At 39.2% G+C, this 25,296-nt stretch overlaps 1 protein-coding gene across 4 annotated transcripts in view; it reads right to left on the reverse strand.

Annotated features, from left to right (window-relative positions):
* Window positions 1-6,774: 6,774 nt before the first annotated feature.
* LSM14A (LSM14A mRNA processing body assembly factor) overlaps window positions 6,775-25,296 on the reverse strand; it is a 55,961-nt gene continuing 37,439 nt past the window's right edge. The window contains exons 4-11 of one of the 4 annotated variants that reach the window (XM_059382762.1): window positions 24,166-24,288; window positions 19,072-19,248; window positions 18,727-18,792; window positions 15,217-15,399; window positions 14,943-15,114; window positions 13,680-13,911; window positions 8,811-8,869; window positions 6,775-7,863 (exon numbers count right to left, since the gene is read on the reverse strand). In XM_059382762.1, the coding sequence (XP_059238745.1) occupies window positions 8,846-8,869; window positions 13,680-13,911; window positions 14,943-15,114; window positions 15,217-15,399; window positions 18,727-18,792; window positions 19,072-19,248; window positions 24,166-24,288 (977 nt within the window). In that variant the 3' untranslated portion in view covers window positions 6,775-7,863; window positions 8,811-8,845. The remainder of the gene's footprint in view (window positions 7,864-8,810; window positions 8,870-13,679; window positions 13,912-14,942; window positions 15,115-15,216; window positions 15,400-18,726; window positions 18,793-19,071; window positions 19,249-24,165; window positions 24,289-25,296) is intronic. The other 3 variants (XM_059382764.1, XM_059382763.1, XM_059382765.1) reach the window with 3 other exon arrangements.

A 25,296-nucleotide genomic window follows, 5' to 3' on the forward strand; every position in this document is an offset into this window, starting at 1 on the left:
AGTGGTTAAGTATTGTAGTAGTTTCCATCCAATATCCTCTAGTTCTCTTTGAAAGAGATGGCAGGGCCTTTTGTTGACTGTAAAGAGGTGGCTGAAGGAAAGCACTCAGTCTTGCTGGCAATGTTGAGGGCCCAGTAGAGAGCAGTAATCATATTTACAGTGGTACTAATTTACTCCATTGTAACTCTCTTCTGCAGGATTCAACCCTCTGGGTGAATACTGACAATGTGGAAGGATGGACGCTTTCAGAGTTGAAGTTTCTCTAGGCAGGAGCAGAAGCAGCTCAAGAGATATAAGGGGGTTCAGGATAATGGCAAGATAAATGATGGATCCTGGAGTCTAGGCTGGTGGGAGATGGTGGTGGGGAAAGCAAAAGGAAGGAGGGAGCTAAATGAGTCAAAAGCAGAAAGATCCTTGACTTGGAGATTTGCACCAGGCTAGAAGAGTTACTGAGCAAGGGAATGGTTAGGTCACTGTTATTTTTTTAATGAAGATTTTATTATTATTTTAAAGATTTTATCTGAGCGAGTGTGAACATGGGAGCGAGCAGGGGGAAGAGTAGAGGGACAAGCAGACTCTGTGCTGAGCCTGGAGCCTGATGTGGGGCTCGATCCCATGACCAGGAGTTCATGACCTGAGCCGAAATCAAGAGTTGGATGCTTAACTGACTGAGCCCCCCAGGTGCCCCCTTTTTATTTTTATTTCTGAAGATTTTATTTATTTGACACAGAGAGAATATGCACAAGCAGGGTAATAGGAGAGGGAGAAGCAGACTCTCCGTTGATCAGGTAGCGGCTCGATCCCAGGACCCTGAGATCATGACCTGAGCCAAAGGCTGAGCTACCCAGGACCCTCTCCATTTTACTTTTTATCTAAAAAGATTTTATTTGGCAGAGATCACAAGTAGGCAGAGATGCAGGCAGAGAGAGAGGAAGGGAAGCAGGCTCCCCAGTGAGCAGGAAGCCCGATGCAGGGCTCGATCCCAAGACCCCAAGATCATGACCCAAGCTGAAGGCAGAGGCTTTAACCCACTGAGCCACCCAAGTGCCCCATTTTTTCTTTACGTAATTTCTACACCCAACATGGGGCTTGAAGCTACAACCTGGAGATCAAGTCATGTGCTCTACCAACTGAGTCAGCCAAGTGCTCCTAGAGTTCTTTCTTAAGTAAGCCAGTTGGAAGATCGGCATGGAGTTTCTAAGTTCACGATTCAGAAGTGATGCAGCTAATGTCGCTGTGCAGGGTCCTGGGGTGTCCACAGCTTTGGATAGAGATGGAGGGTAAGAGGAAAAGGTCATAGGACAAGGAACAGGAACCACGGTGTCAGGTGGGCCCAGGACAGTTACTAGACCTGACTGCTAACCTTTATAATTCCTGCCTTCAAGTTTGGTCCTTGGCTGACATCTGGAAACCTGGATTTCAGGAGGGTTTCAACCATTCCCAGAACTGGTACGAGTGGCTCACTGTGCCTGAACTGTGTGTATAATCAGTATGGTTTAATTGTGCTTTACTTCTGGAAGTCTGGGACTTGGGGATATGCCAAGCAGACGGTGCCTACATAGCTAGCCTCCAACCAAAACCCTGGGCACTAAGTCTCTAATGAGCTTCCCTGGTAGACAACATTCCACACGTGTTGTAACAACTAATTGCCGAGGGGGTATGAAGTACATCCTGTGTGATTCCACTTCCAAGCCCCCTCAGAAAGTTGGAGCGTGGTTTCCTCCAGACTTTGCCCCCGTTGTCTTGTTGCTTAACTTTGCTCTGTATCCTTCTGCTGTAAGAAATCATAGCCTTGATTAGGATTATCCTGGGGTCTCTCAACCGCATTGGAGCTGGACACTTGGAAGGACTGAAGTGTGGAGAAAGAGAAAGGCAGGTCTCAAGACTTTTTAAGAGAACGAATAGTAAGGAGATGATTAGATGATCGTAACCAGTAGAGTGAGAGGATCACATGAGCCTCAACAGAGTAAGCAGGGGTTTCACCAGGAGGGGGAGGAACAAGGATACCAGGCCCACATTCTGAATACAGGTTTGCAGGGCAAGAAGTACTCTTGTGTCCCTAATGGGAGGGTGGTGGGGGGAGCGTGCACAGGGGAGGATTAACCCTGCATCTGCTCTGACCTGTACAGCTCTGTCTACATCTACATCTGTCTACAGTAACAATTTCTTGCAGTGGCATGCTGGTGTGGCGTGACACCACAGCAGGGTGGGCACTACCACTTCTCACCACGCTCTACATCCTCAACAGGTGCAAATCCGTGTTCCTCTCATCTACTCCAGTTCTGGCTTCTCTGGCAGAGGAAAAAACAGTGCTAGCATTATTTTGACAGCTAAAAGGCAGAAATTAACCTAAATGTGGCATCAACAGTAAGATGGCTAAACTGTGGGCTATTAACACAATGGAGCATTACCATTGCTGTGAGAACAGTTCACAGCCAAATGCAACAATGTGGACTAATCCCACAAACAATGTTGAACAAAGCTCAGCACAAAGAGTATACAGTGTATAATTCCATTTCTATAAGTAACAAAGAGCAAAAGCCATCTACCCTGTTGTAAGTCAGGATAGTACTTACCCCTCAGGGGCAAGGGGCTACTGGAAGGGAGTTACAGAGGGGTTTCTGGGGTAGTTAATAACCTGAATCCCGAACTGGGTGCTATTTACAATTAGGATACATGTCCTCTGTATATATTATACTTCAAAACTAAAACAGTGCTACCCAGTACACTAAGTGCAAGAGCAAGTTTTACCACAGAACATATACTATGAATCCATTCTTGCTGAAGAACACATAGCTGTAAAGAACGAACTGTGTTGACAATGGTTAGTGGGTAACCATTTCTTATCTATTTTTAAACACCATTACCATACTGCTCTTATTCTTTCCTTCCCCCCCCCCTTTTTTTTTTGAAGTAAACTCTATGCCTAATGTGGGGCTTGAAATCACAACCCTGAGATGAAGTCATGTGCTCTGGGGTGCCTGGGTGGCTCAGAGGGTTAAGCCTTGGCCTTCGGCTCAGGTCATGGTCTCGACTAGGACCATGGTCCTGGGATCGAGACCCCACATTGGTCTCTCTGCTCAGCAGGGTGCCTGCTTCCTCCCTCTCTCTGCCTGCCTCTGCCTACTTGTGACCTCTGTCAAATAGATAAAATCTTAAAAAAAAAAAAAAAAAAAAAAAAAAAGTCATGCGCTCTACTGACTGAGACAGTCAGGAACCCCATACTGCCCATATTCTTTTTAAATGTCTAACTTTTACAAAAACAAAACAGTAATACCTATTTCCATTTTATAAACTGCAACCTGCGAGGTTCCACATACCCACTTTGGGACAAAGCAATGCTATTAAACACCAAGGAATGGTGTTTAAACACCAAAAACCATTTCAGCACAAGCAAACTCCTGAATTGCAGGGTTGGGATTTGCATTCTCATCAACAATCCTGTTGTGGGGCTAATGCTGGAGGACTACTGGGATTAGGTTAGTACCAGGATTAGGCACACTCCAGACATCTAGTAAACATGTTCCCATCCTGGTGAATGAATCCCACTGGATTTCATTACAATGTAGCCCAGATCCCAGCTTCCATACCCCCTCAACATTGGCATTCTCTCCTCTCTCCTTCCACTCTCAGACTACTCTTCAAGTCTGGAGGCAAAGGCAAGGCTTACTAAATGGAGTCACTCTGAGAAAGTCTTATTATTGAACTGAAATATGGTTTGGCCTCGCAGTGCTACTTTCTTTATGAACCACTATATGGACATCAGCACATTTTAAAGCATTTCCTTAAAAATCAACATTCATTATGAACTGGAATCAGATTCAGGTCTATTTTGATATGTTTATGAGCTAAACCTGAAAACATTTTTATCAGTCAGCCAAGTTCGTTAAATATGAACCAAGCTGGAATTTAAAGGACACCCACACCACTGGCTCACAGCTCTGCACCATCACTGAGAACAGAAACCACATTAGATTCACAGTCTCACCACGTGCTCTTGGAGCCAGATTTATAAATGTCTCAAAACCACAAGCTTGCTTTTACTAACACTGGCTCTGAAAAAAAAAAAAAAAAAAAAACAAAACCCAGAAGAACCTTTGCATTACTCCTCCCCAGAAGTTTGGGATTATCCCAAAACCAATGCTTGGGACCTGAACCTCTAGCTTTCCAGTGCACACCCTAGCTGGCTGCCTGGCTGCCACTGGCTTCCAAGACCCTGTTGCTCAAAGCTACACTCCGTCGCTTCTAGTCAGGGAATACCTCTTCCAAGAAGCTGTCCTTGGGTCTCCTTCTTGGGAGGAGCTAGGGCAGCCTGCTCTGAGCAAACCCCAATTTAGCATCCTCAGATTCCGAGACCGACAGTGTCACTTTATTTTCCTAAGTTGGCTTCCAACTGTATTAATAATTATCTTTAAAAAATTATCTTTTAAAAACACAGTCAAAATGGGTAAAGCGACACGTGACATGTGAGCTCCTTAGTGAGCTCACTCACCTCGATGACTTTATTCTACGACCTCTCCCGACGGTCACAGTTTAAACCAGCTCTGTCTAATCTGACAGGGCTGGGGCATCCCATTGCACTGCATCTGGGCATGACCAGACCCGAGTGATTAGCACACAGCCATGTGGAAGGCATAGCTTCTCTTTCAGACAGATAGCCCACAGAGACAGGGACAACAGCCATGTAAAACGGAGACACAGAAACAACACACGCCCTTTTCCTGTACGCTAGGAATAAAGAACTAAGTCTCAGTACTCAAATCAGCCAAACCCTGTTTCCCCCTGGATTCGGTCCTGCAGAGATGCCCCCGCCTCCCTCTTACTCCTCTCTCCATCTTCCTGCTGCTGCAGTAACAACCTGGATGTACTGGATTTGGAAGGACGGGGAAATGGTAAAGGAATCTGGTGAATACTTTACCAAGGCCCTTTAAGGAGGGGCTAGATGAGGTGAGCTGGCTGTGCTGTTGTAAAGCTGTTTTCCTAATGACCTTTCAGAATGACCTGTGGGGGTTGGACTGATGTCCAGAGTCCTCCACAGAACTTCAGACCCGCACTCTCGAAGTGTGGGGCACGGGAATTTGTACTTTACAAATGCTCCCCAGCACATCTGGACAAGAGATCTGGGAACCGCTTAAGAGAGACCAGGATGAAGTGGTAATTCCTGTGGCAACATCTTTCCAACACACTGTGCCACGGGAAAGTAAGGTCCCTTTATACTTTGTCCTTTCATTCCATGTAAAGATACTTTCTTCAGTAAATGTTTTTAAAGATCTGGGGCGAGGGACTGAAAGAATTAATTCCCTGCTCTTCATCTTTTCTTGTCCAGTATTTCTCAAACTGGAAGGGCCACCATTGTACTTTGGGCTGAATAACACATTATGCGGCACCATGGAGCATAGTGTAGGATTTTGGTGCCCTGGCCCTTACTCAGTCTCTAGTCATTGCGACAAACTACATCCCCTCATACTCCTAAATGCTCTCAGGATGTCAGTCCAAACCCTGATTAAGAATCACTGGTTGGATTAACGTTCCCGACCCTGCTCCCTACTCCTCTAAGTCCTGCTTTTTCAGGGGGTGATGTGGTCTGATCCAACAAATGAGATTTGGAGTCAGCCCTTCCCTCTCTCCTCTTTCACACCTGCCTGCCCACGGAGGGAGCATTTTAGCCCGAGGCTTCTAGTTTGGCCTGTGCCTGGCTGGCTCAGTCTCCTCAAGATGGGGATCGTAACTCAAGATCACTCTGCATCCTAGTGGGGAACAAAGGGGTTTCCAGCTTCCTAACACTACAGCAATAAATAAATCTTAGGAAAAATGTTAGGAACTAGTTATTTTAGGGAATATAAACATAACCATAATTCCATTCTTATACTTAAAAGAGGTCTTTCATTATGTTTCTCTCTATGGTAAGATGGTATTACTATTTAAAGAGAAAGAACTTTGACGAACATTTTTTATTTAACAGTTTTATTCTGCCTTAGGATAAAAACCTTGCTTTGATATTGTAAGGTGCACTGCCATGCTGCCAGTTATTACTGGGGTACCAAATGCCTTAGTCGGTGACCCAGAGGGCTTGGAAAACATGTGAATTCATACTTTCAGAGCATGTAGAACTGGTATTTACAGCTTTTCTTGAAACTGGCCTGGGACATCTCAAACAGTCTACATAGGTATTATCATAGCACTTGCTTTGATGTTCAGAATGCTTCGGAAATGTGTTCAGTATCATGATTTGTGGGTCCTCCAAAAGGGTTGGTTGTTAACATGCAAGCAAACAGTATTAAGCAACATTATCTAAACTATGCCTGCCAAGTACTGGACTTTAAATGAAACCAAATTACAAAACATTTCCTTGTAGAGCTATACAAAAGATATAAAATTAAAATTAAAAATATCAACCATCTTTAAATACTCCAATTCTCCTACAGTGCAGTTTTCAACATCTTTATCACTACTGAATACCTTAAGAGAAAGTTAACAAAAATCAAAATAGATAAAAATATTTAAATCTTTGGATCCCTTTATTCCGTGGCCTTCATAAAAACACAAAAGCGGCCAGATTTTTTTTCCACTATAGCTTAAAATATCAAAAAGATTTACTAGTGATTTATAATTAGCAATGAACTCTATTACCGAGTCATTTGTGGGCCACAGGCCCAAAGACCAGTGTTAGGATATCTTATAGGTTGCCAAAATAATTTCTAGCACTCTGAATCCTCCTGAAATATAATGGAATGAATCAAGATATCACAACAAAATTCCAGGCATATCAGGAAGAACAGGTTAATCGATGCCCAGTTTTATTGTCTTAAAAAAGGGGAGGGTGCTTATTTGAAAATACAGCTAAGTACATTCTTATCTATGATTATTTACATTCATATACTGAAAATATTTATTATTTGGACAAATCCTGTGATATGCCATTTGTTATAAAATGAAGTTCTTACAATGAGTATGAGTAATTTATCCTTTTCAGATAATGGAAGAATGTATCAAATCTTCATTTATGTTCCAAACATTAAAAAAAAAAAATCAAAATCAAAACTCTCAAGCCTGGAAAGCTATGAAAAAAGACCCACCACCCATAGCTCTGCTCCTCAGCACATCAACTTCTGCAAGGACACAGTATGTTTGCTGACTTTAAAATGTTTATTCTTTAAAAAATTAGTTGCTTTTTATACAGCTATACAAAGTTCTTAATGTTTCTTTGGCAATGGAATATAATGGAATTTTACAACTATATAAAAAAGTTACCTTTGCCTAAGAAACAGTATTTACTGTGTGTACATAGTTGACTGACAAAATTCTCTACCATCCAGCACCCTAATTAATTGACGAAATAAGCTACCTCAAAAGGGATATTACAGGATTTCCAAAAAGAAAGAAAGAGAGCAAGATATAGACACATACACACGCGCACGCACACATACATACACACAACCTTCTGTGGCTCAAAACACAGTATCACGGCCCTATCTGCAGGCAACTTACAATAATTGCCAAATACAATTTAGTGATAAGAAAAATCCTTTCAGTGATGAAAAAATACTTATTAAGTCCCATTGAAGTACTGCTGTAGTTTAACTATACATAAGAAATTACTTAACCTTCTGCTATTCCATATATATTTAATGCTCATTTTTTAAGATGAGCCTTCCCCCCTCAAAAGTAACTGCATTATATCTTTGAAATTAAGCAGAAAAACAAACAAACAAACAAAAACCCAGTGCTGGTGACAAATATACAGCAAATTCACTTCTTCATTCTTCTCAAAGACTGAAACCAATTCTCAGGACCATGAAGAGCTAGAAATTCACCTATTTTCAAAGACTTCTTTGTAGACTATGCAGCAACTTTGTTGTCTTTCTAAAAAGGAAAAAAAAATTAGCTCATGTTTCAAACTATTGGTTTAGAAATAGTACTTCTAATTTACTTAAGTGTATTTCTCATTACTTTCAAATATGCCCTCTTTTCCCTTTCATGTATAAATCCATTTCACTAATTTCCAGGAAACATTTTACACCTTCTACACCCAGCAGTAGCTCATTACTTGTTAACTGCATTTTCTAGTTAGTAGAGGTTACAGCAGTGGTGGTGTGGTGTGGGCTGGTTCTAGCGAGAAGGCCCCTAAGATACAGGCATACCTCACTATCTTTGCTTAGATCTTAGTAATTTTTAAACACAATGACAAACTTAAACCTTCAACTTAGCAGTCAAAATTATCAAATACAATTGACAACATACTCTGGAAAAGGATTAATAAAATCCTGAAGTCTCTGATGTCTTTACTGAGCAATAAAATATCCAGACAGTAAAATAACATTTCTCTCCCAGGTTTCATGCCAGGAGAAAGCAATGATTTAGAAATTCATTTTAAAAGGATAACTTTTAAGTTCAAAATAAGTTCTGATAATCAAGAGTTGACTGGGTGATTTTTAAAAAGTAACCGGGAAAAAACAAAAGTCTCAAGGAGCCTTTAGCTTTCCAATGAGGCTAAACCTAATCAAAAGGCCTTTACATAACACCAGAGCCAGGGGCTACTATTTTCCTCAGGACTAACTGTTATCATATACCTGATTTTTACTGCTGATTCTCATCCTGACTGTTAGAAATACATTATTTCCAATGTTAAAGACTTAACTTTATCTGTGTATATAGCACCAAACCACTTGCACAATGTCATTAAATTGGAATACATATGGCATGGTATAAATTGGTGCAGAAAGGAATAAACTGAAGATAATCCCACCCCCACAATCTCCCACCAAAGTGAACCTTCAAATGCCCCAACTTTATTTATTTATTTTTTTTACCTTTCAGAAAGTTGTACGATCAATCCAGACCTATTTTAGGGTCCAAAAGCTGTGGTTTTCTGAAAGGTAAAAAAAAGAAAGAAAGAGGGAGAGAGGAGAGAGGGGTAGAGGGATACAGAGAAGTAGAGGGAAAGAGAGGAGAAAATGAAAGGGGGAAAGGGAGAGAGAGTACCATGCTAAGTCATTTGGGTTACCTCTTTGTTTCTGGACCCTATCTGAAGAAAAAGACTCAAACAGGAGGTAATCTGTCTCACCTACCATGGTGGCTTACTTAACCTCTGTAGCAGCAGCAGCAGCAGCAGCAGCAGCAGCAGCAGCAGCAGCATATAAAATAGGAGCTAACTATATTCTTACTACAAACCCAAACTAATCTCCTCATCCCCCACCCCCACAAAGCACCACAGGACCAACCTTATTAACACAATTTTATGCTTCTAACATTATCCTCAAGGAAAACTGGACTAGAAGTCAAAGAGAGTAAGTTTTGGCTTTACTAGTTTGTACCCAGATCACGAGAGTTAACCTCTCTGGGTTGCTGGTTTCCTAACTATATACTGGGGGCAGGGTGAGAGAGAGTTTAGAGTTCAGCTGGTATTTTTAAGGAGTTCTAAAAATCTACAATCCTACCTTGCCTATGTTTTCATTCAACAACCAGACTTGCTTATGCGCACCTCAAAACTAACGATTCATGCCAACAGAGCACAAAGAAGAAAGTCAACGCATTACATGAAGGCTGCTGTAAATGCCAATAACCTCCGTTTCTCTGAGAAGATTCAGATGTAGTTTTAGAAAGGAGTTTAATCCTTAAAGGTGAATTTTCTTCATTTAATAGTGATCAATATCTATTTCCGCCTCTAAAGGTGCCAGGTGGTATGATTTAGAAGGTGGAGAATGTGAGGTCAGGGCTCTCATGCCAGATGTAAGGGTCATTTAACTTTGGAATGGACAAACAAGGACTAATCACACTGATGGACCTCCTACCTTACTCAAGGCTGAAGTAGTGTATTACTAATCAACATGATGAGCACTTACTTTAAGCCTACTACGGTTCCATGTCTGCTGGTGAAAATTAAAAGTAGAATACACGTTTACTAACGTCAAGAGGCTTGTATGCAGCTGGAAATGCGGAACAAAAATACATGAAATATGGAACATGAGTGTATTTAAAACGTGTACCGATGAAAGCAGATCCACAGGAGTCAGAAAAGGAAGAAATCAGTGCAGGAAGAGAAGTTTCCAAGGACAGAGCAAACCTTGGAGAAGACTGTGAAAGATGTGAAACTTGACCTTTAGCTGTGTCTCTCTCCCCACTGGACTAAAACACTAACAAGGCTGGGACTGCACCCATCTTGCTTACCATTAATATCCAGCACAGTGCATGCTATACATGAAGACTTCATTATATTTGGTCAACAAAATGAGGTTAAAGTTGGAATCAAGGACAGTATGTATAAGCACTGACCACGAGTCAACTTGCTTGAACCAAACACCTTAAAGCACAATGAGAAACGGGGCTGGATATTATAGCAGTGGGATCCGCACAGAGTAAGAAGAGCAGGCAGTACAATGTCACATTAGAACCTTACCACCAGGGCAACATCTAGGGCTCTGTTGATCTATCATGCCTTGAAACACCCAAACAGAGGCTGGACTATTTTGTCAAGGATACACTAATGTGGATAAAGACGCATGCAGACAACTTCTACGATGAATTCTAGTTCTGCAACGTGTGAGACGGGATTTCACTGGGGGCTCAAATTTGATGAACAGAGACAGAGCTACAAAAGTCTAAATTAATAAATGCGAGTACTATGCACACAGCAGTTATTTAAAGATTTACTGAAGACCGTTTAGATAATGAGAAATAACTGTCCAATCTCAGAGATGAGATGACAGCTGCTGCTTCAAATATTTGAGGAATTATCATGGAGGAGTCTGTATATTCTGTGTGTTTATAAGGCTAGAGTGAAACTAAGAATGAAGATAAAAGGGGAAAGATCTTCACCCACACTGTGGAATCCTACTAATTGAACTACCCCTGGGGTAGGATGGATGCTTTTAGAAGTAAGCTGGCAGCCCCTAAAGGGATACTTCAGGACTCACAGCTTGGCCAGGAGCTCTGACTTCTCAGATGCTTTATAACTCTGAGACCTTAATGATCTTTAAAATGTGTATTTGACAAAGACCTGTACCCCTGGGACTCATAATAGATTAACATATAATAGATTATATGTTAATAAAACATTTAAAAAAATGTGTATTTGATAAAAGCGTAACTCTGCTTCCAAAAATGTAAAAACCGAGGGCCTGAAAGATTTAACGAGGCAACTGAAGTCACAGTGGCAACAACCACTAGAATTCTCATCAGGATCCGAGTTTAAAGTAAGCATTCTTTTCCTCAAGACAAGTTGACTCCATGTGGTCTTCAACAAGGAGCTGTCACAGGTTCTTCAACAGATAGCTGATCTGCCTAAAGTGAGGGAAAGAGACCAAACGTCTGCAGACCAATCAGAGGGTTATTACGGTAGCGGGCAGGGATAGCGAATAGGAACAAATGCGGTAGTGTGGAAAGGGGCTATACCGCACTGTCAGCTAGTGAGGGTGCTGGGCGGGGGGAAGCCAAGAAGATGGTAAGGTCATTTTAAAGAAGGTCAAAGGACATAAAGCAGATAAGATGGAGAGATGCAGGTAGAAGCACATAAGGTCCCAGCTAAAAACTGGAACCTTAAAAGCTATGTATCAACAAGTTCACAAGAGGAGGAGGAAAGAAAGGGGAGGGGAGAGAGGTAAGGTCAAGAAAGAAGGGGGCAGAAGAGCAATCACAAACATGAGCATAAAAGCTTTTATTTTTTTAAAGATTTTATTTATTTAGTTAGAGAGAGAGAGAGAGAAAACACGAGAGGGGAAAGGGTCAGAGGGAGAAGCAGACCCCCCATGGAGTGGGACGCCCAATACAGGAGTTGGTCTCGTGGACTCTGGGATCATGACCAGTGCTAAAGGCAGATGCTTAACCGACTGAGCCACTTAGGCACCCGGAGCATGAAAGCTTTTAAGGAGCAAACTGAACATTCTAGGCAGAAGGAATGGGTGAAAAGGTCCTGAGATAAGAATAAGCTTGGCACTGAACAAGAGCAAGAAGGTGATCCACATATCTGCAGCAGAGTGAGTAAAGAAAAGGGGAGCCCCAATGGCAAAAAGGACAAGAGCCAGTACAAGACTTCTGAATTGAGAAGCATATCATGAAGTGTTTACAGGCTGTGTTGAGGAACATATGTTATTATATTATTCTTAAAGACCTTATATTAAAAAAATTTATTTTTTAGTAATCTCTACACCCAACATGGAACTCAAAGTTACAACCCCAAGATCAAGAGTTGCATGCTCTACCAAGTGAGCCAGCAGGTGCCCTGGAACACGTGTTATTTTTAAGAAAAAGACAAAAATGCCCTAAAAATAACAGTATTTTTAAAAACTAGAAGGGCTAGTGGGTGGTTATCTGTGTCAAATACTTCAGGAGGGTTAAGGGCAAAAATCTGTGAAAAGGCTACTGACCACTGGCAAGGGCAGTAGTAAGAATAACAGTGACAAGCAGTGGGCATTCTGTAACTCCTAAGACATAGTCTCCCAGCTAGAATGGAAATTTTGCAAGTTTTAAGTCCTGTAGCTATACCAGGCCACCATGGCTGGACAGCCTGAGCTAGTGACTTGAAGCTAATTTTCAGTGTCAGATGATATAATATCAGAGGTGTCAGAATTAACAGACCAGAACCCAAAGCCACTAACATCGATTCTTCAAGGGGGATCTCAACAATGGGCAGTTTCAAATAATGGACAATAAAATTCCTGCCAGAAGGTCTTTTTGTTTCCAGCTGCCCTTTGTAATTCCTAGTAGATCTCGTTACAAGGGGATTTTGATCTATTCTGTGATTACATAACCTTCCTCTCTGCTGAACCTAAAAATCAATAAACTAGGAGAGTGACTCTGACTTCATCTACAGACTCCTTTTAGTAAATTAACTATACATATAAACATACTATACAGAGCTACATAGTTTTCTAGCAGCAGTTCTCAAATGCCAATATATCACAATATTTTCAAAATAAAGGTAAAAGAAGAAAACCAGGGAAAATGCAGTTGCATTTTCCATAAAACTAAATTAAGAGCACTGACTCAGGAACAAACTTACGAGGCTCATGAGTGTACAGCATCACTTACTAGCTGATCTCGAACAAGGTATTTAATATCTTTATACCTATTTCTTCTTTTGTAAAATAGTGGTAAGAACTATCTTTAAAGAGTTCATGTGAGATTTAAGTGAGTTAATATGTGAAAAACATTTAGAACAATGTCTAACACATGCAAAATACCATATAAATGTTGGCTGCTATGGATGCTTTCCAGTTTGGAGAATGTCCTTCCTTGACTCTTTACACACTTTGTAGTATAAAATAAAGGTGATATGATATAGTCTTTTTGGGTATTTCTTTAATAATCCCCCATGGACTCCCCCCCGCAAAAAGGGAAAAAACCCTAAATCACTTTCTAATATTTTGGGGGGGATAATTTTACTAGTCCATGAAATCTAAAACCATGTTTTATATTAAAAAAAAAAAAAAAAAGCCCCTCCCACCCCTATCTTGTAGTTCTATCTCTTACTTCCTCCAATTGAAAAGAAAGCAGTTAAAAACTTTGGACCCACTAGCCAAGAAGTTACTGCTCCTTAAAATTATATAAACAACTTAATCCCGACTACTAAACAAATTGGAAGTTATACAAATGGCTTAAAAATATTCACGCAAAATAAATAAAAGTAAACCATTTTGAATTTCATAAAACTGCATGCTAACCCCAAACCATGTAATACTTACCCTGTATTCAAAATCTGCAAACTCCCTGCCCCCACGACCTCCTCTGAATCCACCACGAAAGCCTCGAGGGGTGGTGAAGGTACCACCTCTGCCACCACCACGCCCTCGGCCACCACGGAAACCAAGACCTCCTCTGCCTCTGTACCCGCCACGGCCACGGTTTGGACGAAGTGGGATTCCAAATGTCTCAGCATTTAATCTTCTTTCTTCAGCCCAGGTTGGTCTCCGTTCTCTGTTATAAGAACAAATAGTCTCTAGTGTACTGGGTTTAAGAACATTTTCCAAGAAAATTATGCGGCGCACTAATTTCCAAATTAAGAATAAATAAATCCTCAAGAGTAAATAAAAATGAGCACCTTATCTAAGTCGTCACAAACTGTCCATGGCAGGATGTTCCCATACTATTGCTAAACATCATGTGAAAATATGACCAGTACTAGTTTCTTTCAAATATAGCTGATGAAACAAACATAACAGCCTCCAATATAATGGGAATTCAAATACAGTAGGCTTGGCAAATGACTGCACCTCCCCTCAGCCCCAGTGTGAGAGAGGAGGACTAAACCAGGAAAGGGAACTGTCTCAAGAAGCTAAGAGAAGGAAAGTAGGTCCCAGTGTGCTAGGAAAGTTAAAGTTTCTAGTATCCTCCTAGCCCAGTCCCTGGACCTGATGTCAGAAGCTACTGCTGCTGTCCTATGGCTGTACAATCCCAGGACTAAGATCAGATCATCACCCTCCCCATGTTTACACTGAAGTAGACAACTGCCACCAGGTGGCACCAAACTACCATTCGGAGAAGGAAAATTTGGGATGGGTAGCAAAAACTCTAGAACTCCTGCTATGCTGGCTCCTTTAATTAAGCAGACAATTTTCTGGAACCACATTTGCTACAATATGGCCAACTTTTACTATACTAGCAAACTTCAGAGTAACATTAGCATTTTTGGCCATGGCTTCATTTGAACTACAGTGTAGAGGAGTAAGTAAAGGCCTTACTTAAGATGCTAGATGAATGCTTTTGGTTTAATCACTAATTTTCAAATGTGAATGCATTTCTAAACAAAAGTATATGGTTATTTCTTCTTCACGAGGAGTAATATCATTGAAAATTTAAGTACAGAGTATTTTCTTCTGGCAAAACAAAACACTAAATAATTGCAGTCCTTAGATATTTTTAAGTATACATTAAACTTAGTGAATTTATAGGAAATCATTTGATACTTCAACCTCCTAAGAGCATAAGAGAAGCTTAAAAGACAGTACCTATTATCATCACAAGAAATATTATCAAAGAAGGATTTGGTTTTGTCATAGTAGCAATTAGGGCCAAGAGGATCTTCTTCATCTGCATTTCCTTCACTGTTTTGGGTATCAACTCCTGAGTCTCCTTTATCTTCACCATTTACAGGCTTCTCCTGCTTCTCAAGTTTATCTTCTAATGAAAAACAAGCACATACCAGAAAGTCAAGATTTATATTAAACATCCACAATTCATAAGCCAAATAAGAATATTTTCTGAGTAGAAAAATAAACTCACCTTTCAACTTAAGTTTATTATGAAATTCTCTGTCTATTTCCTCCTTGTTAAATTGTGCATTTGCACTTTCAAAGTCAAAGTCTTTCTCAAATTTCATTGGACCATCTCGTCGAATACCAAATCGTCCCCTGCCACCTCGATGACCCCCACGCCCTCTCCTTGGAGCTGAAGGAGCACCTGGAACTATGTCAATAAAGAAAGAATAAACTGGTTTAAGACAGAAGCTATTACTATGGTCTTATTAAATGGACAATAACAAAAATGCTTTTTAAAAGTATCTATACACATTACTACATTAGTAGTTTTTCTAAAAATGAAATGGAGTGCCTGGGAGGCTCAGTTGGTCAAGTATCTGACTCTTGGGTTTTGGCGCAGGTTATGATCTCATGGATTGTGAGATCAAGCCCCATGTCAGGCTCCACGCTCTGCAGGGAGTCTGCTTTAACATCTCCCTGTCCTTCCCCCACACTCACACATGAGCTTTCTCTCTAAATAAACAAATCCTTAAAAATTTTTTTTCTAAAAAGGAAAAAGAAATGAAATTTCACTAACCTAATACACTGTGAACTGAGAACAGCACACATGAAATTTATACTTACGGGGCCCAAACGCATACATGTTTTTCAGAGTGCATAACCAAACTGTTTTGAAGACTTCTACAGTAAATTACTGTCGTACTCCTTAAGGAAAGGGCTCTGCTCTGCTTACAGTTCTAATTCCTGCAAAGTGCTGAACATACAGTGGGTTCTCAAAATTTAGGAAGTTTTCTATGAAAGGATCACAGGAACCAAGATTTGGAATAAAAAAATAAATGAATACTAATAAGCACAAGTATCACAGATATACACACAAAAGCATCACTAGGTCTCAACCACTTCCTCTTTCATCTTTCTTGTCTCCCTCTAAATGACTTCATACTATTCAAGTCTGCCTGTATCTATTCCTTGTCAAATGTGCTAACAAGATTTATGAAATATGATAAAGCAATACCAAAATAGCATAAATTACAATAAAAACTTGAGAACCCAATTATCCAACACAAGAGGAAGTGTTAAGAAAAAAAAAGAGGAATATGGAAGAGTGGTACATGTTCTGTTAACAGAAACAGAGCACAAAGGAATATAAATTCAGTGATTATACTTAAGTGAAATGTTTAATACACAGTGACAAAGATCAGAAAGTGACTACACGGTAACAGGTTATGTTCAGTGTTTGCTGAAGTTTTGCAAACTGCCCACGTTTGAAAAACCCATAGCAGCATATCCAGACACTTAAAACTAGGTAAGCAGGATGTTTTAAACATTCAACTTCACTATTAAAAACACCCTAGCCACAAGCCAGGAAGTAAATATAGCACAATCTTTCCGTCTTAAAAAAAAAAAAAAAAAAAAGTTTAAGTGTATATTATGTTTGTAAAATCGTTCAGGAAAAAAAAGTCTGAAAGAATAGTCACTGTTCTGTTAATGAACCTCTGGGGGATGAATTTTGAAGTGCACTGAAAGGTACTTTACTTATTACTTTATACGTTAAATGATGGTAGTATGACAATTATCTTATTATTATTATTATTTTTTGAAAAATTATCTTATTTTAAGAGAGAAGTTTTCTCTTCTCCATAATACAAAAAGTGAAATATAGGAAATCAAACCAAAACCCCCAAATTTCATGGCACGTAGCACCTATAAAAACATACACAGCAATGTACAGGAGAAATTCAGTATTCATTTTCTGAAATTAAGTGAAAGATCACTTTCTAATTACCTAAACAAGGTAATTACACCTTGCCTTTATTTTTTAATTTGGACATTTTAAATCATAAGTTTATCTTTGGTAAGATGTTTTGATAAATGCATCTGGGGATAAATGTTATAGATTACAAAACACAAAGTGTACAGTTTTATTAACTCAATAATCATGAAAGAAAATAAAAGTTCTTGAACAATTACTTAAAGGACAAAAAGCTCAGGGCTTAAATAATTATAATGAGAACACCTCAAACCTTCAAGGTACAGATAAATCCACTCCTAAAAGCACAGAAAACAATGAAAACAATTTTATAATGTTAACCTGAAACTGACAAACATAAAACAACACAAAAGACAGTACTAAAGAGGAAATCACTCAACACTGCAAATGTAAGTGTATAAATCTTGGTGGCAGGTAAATTCAATATACTGAAAGACAACTGTGTCCCATCAAGTAGAGTTCATTCCAGAAATGTAATGGTGATTTTAAAAAAACTTTTATTTTAAAACAGTTAGATAAAAAAATTGAAAAAATAGTACAGAGTGGTCCTATATGCCCATTATCTAGCTTCCCCTCTAACAATAATATTTTAATTACTGTACATTACTAAAATCAGGAAGCTGACACCAGCACAATATAACTATACTATAAACCTCACTCAGATTTCAGGTTTGTTTGTTTGTTTTTTAAAGATTTTATTTATTTATTTGACAGCGATCACAAGTAAACAGAGGGGCAGGCAGAGAGAGAGGAGGAAGCACGCTTCCTGCTCTCCAGAGAGCCCAATGCAGGGCTTGATCTCAGGACCCCAGGATCATGACCGGAGCCAAAGGCAGAGGCTTTAACCCACTAGTCACCCAGGCGCCCCATATTTCAACAGTTTGGGAGATATTAATTTTCTAGTATATCTTTATATATAGTTCTATAACATTTTGCTACATGTATACATCTGTACCACTACTACCATAATTAAGATAAAGAAATGCTCTGCTACAACAATGAAACTCCCCAGCGCTACTCCTAGGATGACTCCCCAGTGCTAATTCCCCAGTGAAACTCCAAGCTTTCATTTTGCCTTTTTTTTTTTTTTAAAGATTTTATTTATTTATTTGACAGAGAGCGAGCTAGCTCACAAGTAGACAGAGAGACAGGCAGAGAGAGAGGGGAAGCAGACTCCCTGCTGAGCAGAGAGCCCGATGCGGGACTCGATCCCAGAACCCTGAGATCATGACCCAAGTCAAAGGCAGAGGCTTAACCCACTGAGCCAGCCAGTGTCCCCATTTTGTTTTTTAAAAATTTATTTATTTGAGAGAGAGGGAGAGCGAAAATCTTAGGTAGACTCCCTGCTGAGCACAGAGCCTGATATGGGGCTTGACTCCACAATCCCTAAGATCATGAGCTAAGCTGAAATCAAGAGCTGAACGCTCAACCCACTGAGTCACCCAGATAACCCCGAAGGCTTTCTTTCTTTTTTGTTTAAATTTTGTTTATTTATCTGACACACACACACACACAGAGAGAGATCACAAGGAGGCAGAGCAGCAGGCAGAGAGAGGGGGAAATAGGCTTCCTGCTGAGCAGAGAGCTTGATGCGGGCTGCAATTCCAGGACCCTGAGATCACGACATGAACTGAAGGCAGAGAGGCCTAAAACCACTGAGGCACCCAGGTGCCCCAGGCTTTGATTTTTTAATAGTAATTATGCATCAAATGTTCTTTTTAATTGAGAAGCACAGAATATGGCTTTCAGATTCAAGTAACTTACCTATTTGTCTCTTGCTATCATTTCTGAGTTGCTCATTTTCTGGTCTTGAAACTTTGTGTACTTCAGCTATAAAAGACATACAAAGTCAGGAATGAGCTCAGGACACAAAATTAGAAACTTTAAGTTCAAAATGGGAAAAACAAAGGAACCCAAAATAAAAGCAAAAAATCTATACCCCCACCACCATCACTACTTTGAGTCAAGTTGGAAAGACTGAACATTCTATCAAGTTCAGTTTAAACCTTCTAGGATCATTCACATACAGTAAATCTTTTTAATGAAAAATAAGGTGAATGGAAAATGTTGATCAGTCAATCAATGAATAGTAAATAGCTAAAGTTCTACCTCGCCTGTGCTCTTGATTCTCTATTGCTTTTTGGCTGGTAGATGGTAAAGGCCTGGTTGATACAGGGCTCCTTCTCCCAACAGGTGCTGGAGCAGGTAAGTGGGCCGAGGCGGTCTGTACTGCTTGTTCCATGGTTGGGCTTTTTCTCAAAGGGTCTAACTGAGGGCTTGAACGACCTAAAACGTAACCAAAAGATAAGAAACTACCCTATCCTCTGGGGATTTCAAAATAATCTAGACCCTCAAAAAAAAACAAAAAGAAAAAAAAATTCTCCAGTTTTATTTCTATCAATTTAAATCCTTAGCACAAATCTGAATTCATCTGTTTATTAGACCAGAGTTTAAAACTGGTTATTTTAAGTGGGCTGGGTCACTAGGCTAGTAGAGAAACACTGGGAAAATAACCAAAAACAAAAAAAAACAACCCTAAAACCCCCACCAACCAACCAACCAACCAACCAACCAATGGAACTTTATCTGTATTTCTACCTGGTGCAGTAAGATTTAAGTAAATTTTCCAAAAACTGTTGCCTGGGCAAGATGTCCCAGGAATATTATCAAAGATCATGTTGTATGCAGGTAGGATGCAGGTTTTTCGCAATAATGACAACCCCAAGATTATACTGACACTTAAGCCATTATTTCCAGAGGCTGTAACCTACAATTTTTAGTACTTTCTGAAGAGATGTCTGAAGTGGTACTTTTATAAGTACTATCTCCATTGCATTTCCATTATGAAGGAAGTAAAGAACCAGAAAGTTAGACAGGTGAAGTCCTTCAATACCCTAGGGGGCTTGGGAAAATCATGCATCAGTATTCAAAGGCCAGCAACAAATACACCCTTCAGATAGTAACAAAGTCGCCATATTCATTTCTGGTCATTTGAAAGATCTTTTGGAAGCTTCTGGTTATTTGAGTTGTGCACTCACAAATTCCATTTTCTCTTTTTTTGAGGTCAGAGCCTGGTCACAGCATGGACAGAAGAATGTAGTATCAGAGGCTCCCATCACCTTTTGTCTGTTTGCTGTAAATCTCTGCTCAAGGTGCTCTCTTGTCCCATGATACTGTATGGGATGTTTTGCTTAAGAAGATTATGTTCATTTCATGGAAAAAAAATTCCAAGTATGTGGCAAATGTTACTACCCACCAGTGCATCTCACAGGCTCCAAACACTGGTGAACTGGTGAGTGCTTATAACACACTGGTTATTGTGCACCAAATGCTTCAGGGACCATTTATTAGTAATTTCCCCAAGTTTATGGTTATCTAAAGTATGGAATTACAAATGTGTATCACCATTTCCAGCCATTAATTCCAAAGCTGACTCTACCACGAAGACAAACAGTGCAATGTTCCCATTGATTACAACAGGAATCATGGTGGTTTGTAGAAGTTTTGGCCTATGAAAAAACATTTTGTGATCATTTATCACCTTATACAGGAATTTACTTATAAAACAACTGATAAGTTTTTTGGAAAGCCTACTGTTCAATTTTACAATATTACATTAAATGATTTTATACATTTTTCTTAAAAAAAAAAAAAAAAAAAAAAAGACTTATCAGAGTGAGAGCATGAGCAGCAGGGAGGGGCAGAGGGAGAGAGATAAGCAGACTCCCTTGCTTAGCAGAGAGCCCAAAGTGGGGCTTGATCCCAGGACCGTGGGGTCATGACCTGAGCCAAAGACAGACACTTAACTGAATGAGCCACCCAGGCATCCCTATCTTATACTCTAAAACTTGTCTCACTGAGGCTTTTGAGAAAAGAATCCTGTGACCCACAAGTGTTGCAGAACCACAAGTGAAGGGGTGTTCACAGCAAGCAAGGTCTGCTCTGTACTTTTTTTTTAAAAAAGATTTGATTTATTAGAGGAGAGAGAGAAAGCATGTGTGCATACAAGCAGGGGTAGTGGCAGGCAGCAGGAGAAACAGATCTCCACTGAGCAAGGAGCCCAATGTGGGACTCTTGGGATCATGACCTGAGCCCAAGGCCCACTGAGTCACCCAGGTGTTGCCTGCTGTGTACTTTCAAAACCTTTGTGACTGAAGTCTTCTAGTCATACTGTCAGCTGTGTTATCCACAGGGAAATACAGATAATGCTAGACATACCATTTGGGAATAAACCCAGAAGCTGGTTTCAGTACAATAAAAACAGCCCACTCATCTGCACATTCTTACCAGTTCAAAGAAAACTCTATGTATTTTAATTTTGTAAAGTTGGTAAGTTTTCGTTGATGAAACTTAAATGCAGAGTTCCAGGCTTTCTCTGTCACAGGTTTATATAAATATACTTCTTTTTTATAATATGTACTTCAAAAATTTTTAAATACTTGAATCTATTTTATTTTAGTCCTAAATGTGAGGAAGAAATCTAGATCGAATATTTTTCCCACATTATCAGACAATTGTCTATCCCAACATTACTTACTGGATAGCCAGCTTTCCTCTACTAATTTAAGAATAGCTTTATCATGTATCAATCACTTATTTATATTTGGAACTATTTCTGACTTTTATTCCTGCCCTGCTTTATGTGTACTTTATTATCAAGTAGGTAAGCCCTATGTCATTACTTTTATTTGAAAAATGTCTAACTATATGTCCATGTTCATTTTTAGGACTGTGTATCTCTTTTATTAAGTTCTCCTTCTATTCTATTTGGATTTATTAAAAGTATAGTAAATTTAATGAAGAGACACAAGGTCTTCCTAATACTAAATCTTTGTATCTAGGAATAAGATCTGTTTCTATGATTACCTGTGACTTCTTTTATGTCCCTCTACTACATTTTGTATTTTCTACAGAGGTTTGCCGTATCTGTTATGTATTTTTATTTCCATTACATAATCAGTGGGTTAGGTTTTAGAACGACTATTGCTTTTTATGTGTGTAACTTTATAGTCTACCTCTAATTTCAGTTTTAGTTAATTCTCAACTCCAAGTAGAAAGTCATAGCACTGCCAAATAATACTAATTCCAATATTTATGCCTGTTTTGTTTTCATGTGATTAAACTAAAAGTTTCAGAATGATGCTGAGTAGTAATGATAACGGGCATCCTGACTTATGATTTTAATAAGTGCTTCAATATTAAGGTTAATGCTCACCACTGATTAAAATAGTTAACATCTACTAAGCAGGAGCACTGCATACATTTTTTAACATGTAATTCTCACAGTAAGTTACTTACCAATAAAGCCCCATTTTATTTTATTCTTATTTATTTTTTCAAGGTTTTATTTATTTACTTAAGAGAGAGTATGAACGTGAGTAGGGTGGGGGGGGAGGGTGAGAGATTCTAAAGCAGATTTCACCCTCAGAACGGAGTCCATTGTAGGGCTGGATCCCATGACCATGAGATCAGGACCTGAGCCAAAACCGAGAGTTGGCCACTCAACTGACCCTTTATTTTTTATAAAGATTTTATTTTTTATTATTTATTATTATTTTTAAAGATTTTACCTATTTGACAGACAGCGATCATAAGTAGTAGGCAGAGATGCAGGCAGAGAGGAGGAAGCAGGCTCCCCTCTGAGCCACCCAGGTGCCCCTAAAGATTTTATTTTTAAGTAATCTCTGCAACACAATGTGGTTTGAGCTAACGTGGGGCTCAAATCCACAACCCCAAAATCAAGAGTCATGTGTTCCACCCACTGAGCCAGCCAGGTGCCCCTCAAGTCCCATTTTATATTTTAGAAAGCTAATGCTTAAAAAGATGAAGAATTTTATTTAAGAAAGAATTTAAAAAAAAAAAAAAAAGATTTTATTTACTTATTTAACAGGGAGAGACAGAGAGAGTACAAGCAGGGAGAGTGGCAGGCAGAGGGAGAAGCAGGCTCCCTGTAGGGTAAGAAAGCATTCTTAAAAGAAAAAAAACCCCAAAAGAGCTATGGAGAAATATATACCTCTATTAACCTACAAAGAAGCCTGAAGTGTGTACAACAAAAAGTAATTACTTGTTATTTCTGGACAGTGGGACTATGGGTGTTTTATTTTCTTTCTTACACCTACTGTATTTCTAACTCATCTATAACAAATCTTTGGACTGTTGAAAAAATTAAAAATCAATTTAAATCAGTAATAAGGACAGTAACTATTTCAAAATATCTAAAGTGAGATACATAGGATCATGTTTAGTATTAGCTTGAGTTTACCCTCAACAGCTTTAAACAATATCATCCTGTGACTACAGATAGCATCCTTCTGAAAAGACTTTACATTGTTTTATTTAAAAGTGACCATCCATATAAAGCAATGTGTCAGTAACAAATGCTTCAGATACAGATAAAAAGATAGAGAATCTTGGGACCACCAAAGATTATAAAACTGGCTGGTAGAAAAAATAGATTTTAAAATATTAAACAGGATCCTGTAAGAAGCTAATTACGATGCACACTGCCACATTCCAAGGATTCTGATATAGCAATCATTAGCACCTACTTTTTTTTTTAATAGATTTTATTTATTTGAGAGAGAGAGAGAGCATGAAAGGGGAGAAGGTCAAAGGGAGAAGCAGACTCCCTTTGGAGCTGGGAGCCCGATGTGGGACTCGATCATGGGGCTCCAAGATCATGGCCTGAGCCAAAGGCAGTGGCTTAACCAATGGAGACACCCAGGCCCTGTATTTTTAAGCAGCACTCCAGATGATTTGGTTGTGGGTGGCCCACACTAAGAACCGCTGCTCTAGATCCTATGCGGATGCTAGGAAAGACTCAACAGTACAAAGAATAGCTTGTTTTTTTAAGCTACTACTTCAAGTAAATCAAGAATAGTTCATTTTCAGTGGTGAGTCTGGGACTAATTTGATACATTTAAGTATTACATACAAGTTATATAACTGCCTTGCAAAAAGTGTCAAACTTAGAGAAAGTTCACTGGTTCCCAGTTTTATGATTTCAGAATTGTAAAGAGTCTAAACAGTGGATGTCTTTCAATAATATACTTATTACAATAGCAACCAGGAGAAAAATCTTAAAAGGACCAAACAGAAGGATACATGTGATCTGCAGGCTGCAAAAGCTCTTACATTCAAAGTGAAAGACAAAAACCACTAGAGATGTTAGGAATGGTTTATATAAAAGAAAAAACAGCTTACCTTGAGATAACTGTGTTTTTAGTGATCTTGTATCCTGTGTAAAGGCAGAACCAACTGCACTACTTTGGGATAGGGTACCACTGTTTGATGTTTCTGTTCCAAAGGATGTCAATGAACTTCCAGCTTTAAGAGATTTTTTTTTTTAATGAGAAAAAAAAATTTTAATTTAAAACTTTCAATTATATAAAGTAATATACCATTTTAATGATGATAACTGTTGCCACTCCTACCCCCTGCAACACACATGCATATTAATAACCCTGGAAATTAACTAAAGTGTATCAAAAATAGTATGAGAAATATTTTACACTATATGAAAAAAGCAAACCAATATATACACCAGCATCTCTGGATGCAAACAATTTTTCTAAGAGCAATACTGTCCTAAGCAGTTAGAAGGACAGCAAGGACCGACGTTAGACACTGAAGTAGCATAAACGGTATGTTCTACACCAGTATTAAGGTGTAATTATTTTAATAATGAGTATCTGCACAAACAGCCAAATTAGCCAACAGGTCTATGAAGAGCTTATCCAGCATTTCCAAGGCACTAGCCAATGGACTCTAGTTCATTTTAATGCTTCCCTCCAGGATGGTACTGTGGGGCTGCATTCTGCTAAAGCAACCACAAAAAGTTCTGGTAGTATGAGTAACAAATCCCTAGAGAGGGCCCAAATTCTTTGCTATATGAGGTTATGTCAATCTTCTCTAAATTTCTGCAGTCCTTACAGATTATTCACTTTTCTTACGCTGTGTTCTCTTCTGACTTAATATTTAATCTATGTAGGTTTTCTGTAGTAGGAACTATTTCAGTAGCCCTTCCTCTCCCATCTCTAACTCCAATCTAAAAATGATAGAAGATCTCTTGTGAAATACAGATATAACCACATTACCACTGTGTTTAGGACCCTGGGATGGCTTTCCACTGCCCTTAAGATGTAAGTTTGGATTACTTACCTCAGTTTATCAGACCCTCCCCTTATCTGTCTACCTCTTTTCTCACCACTTTCCTTATTTTCATCAGTCTACTCCACAGCAGTTGACCCATCTGCTCTTTTTTTTTTTTTTAAAGATTTTATTTATTTGATAGAGAGAAATCACAAGCAGATGGAGAGGCAGGCAGAGAGAGAG

This window comes from Mustela nigripes, chromosome 17 (genome assembly GCF_022355385.1).
Source record: "Mustela nigripes isolate SB6536 chromosome 17, MUSNIG.SB6536, whole genome shotgun sequence".
Classification (NCBI taxonomy): Eukaryota; Metazoa; Chordata; class Mammalia; order Carnivora; family Mustelidae; genus Mustela; species Mustela nigripes.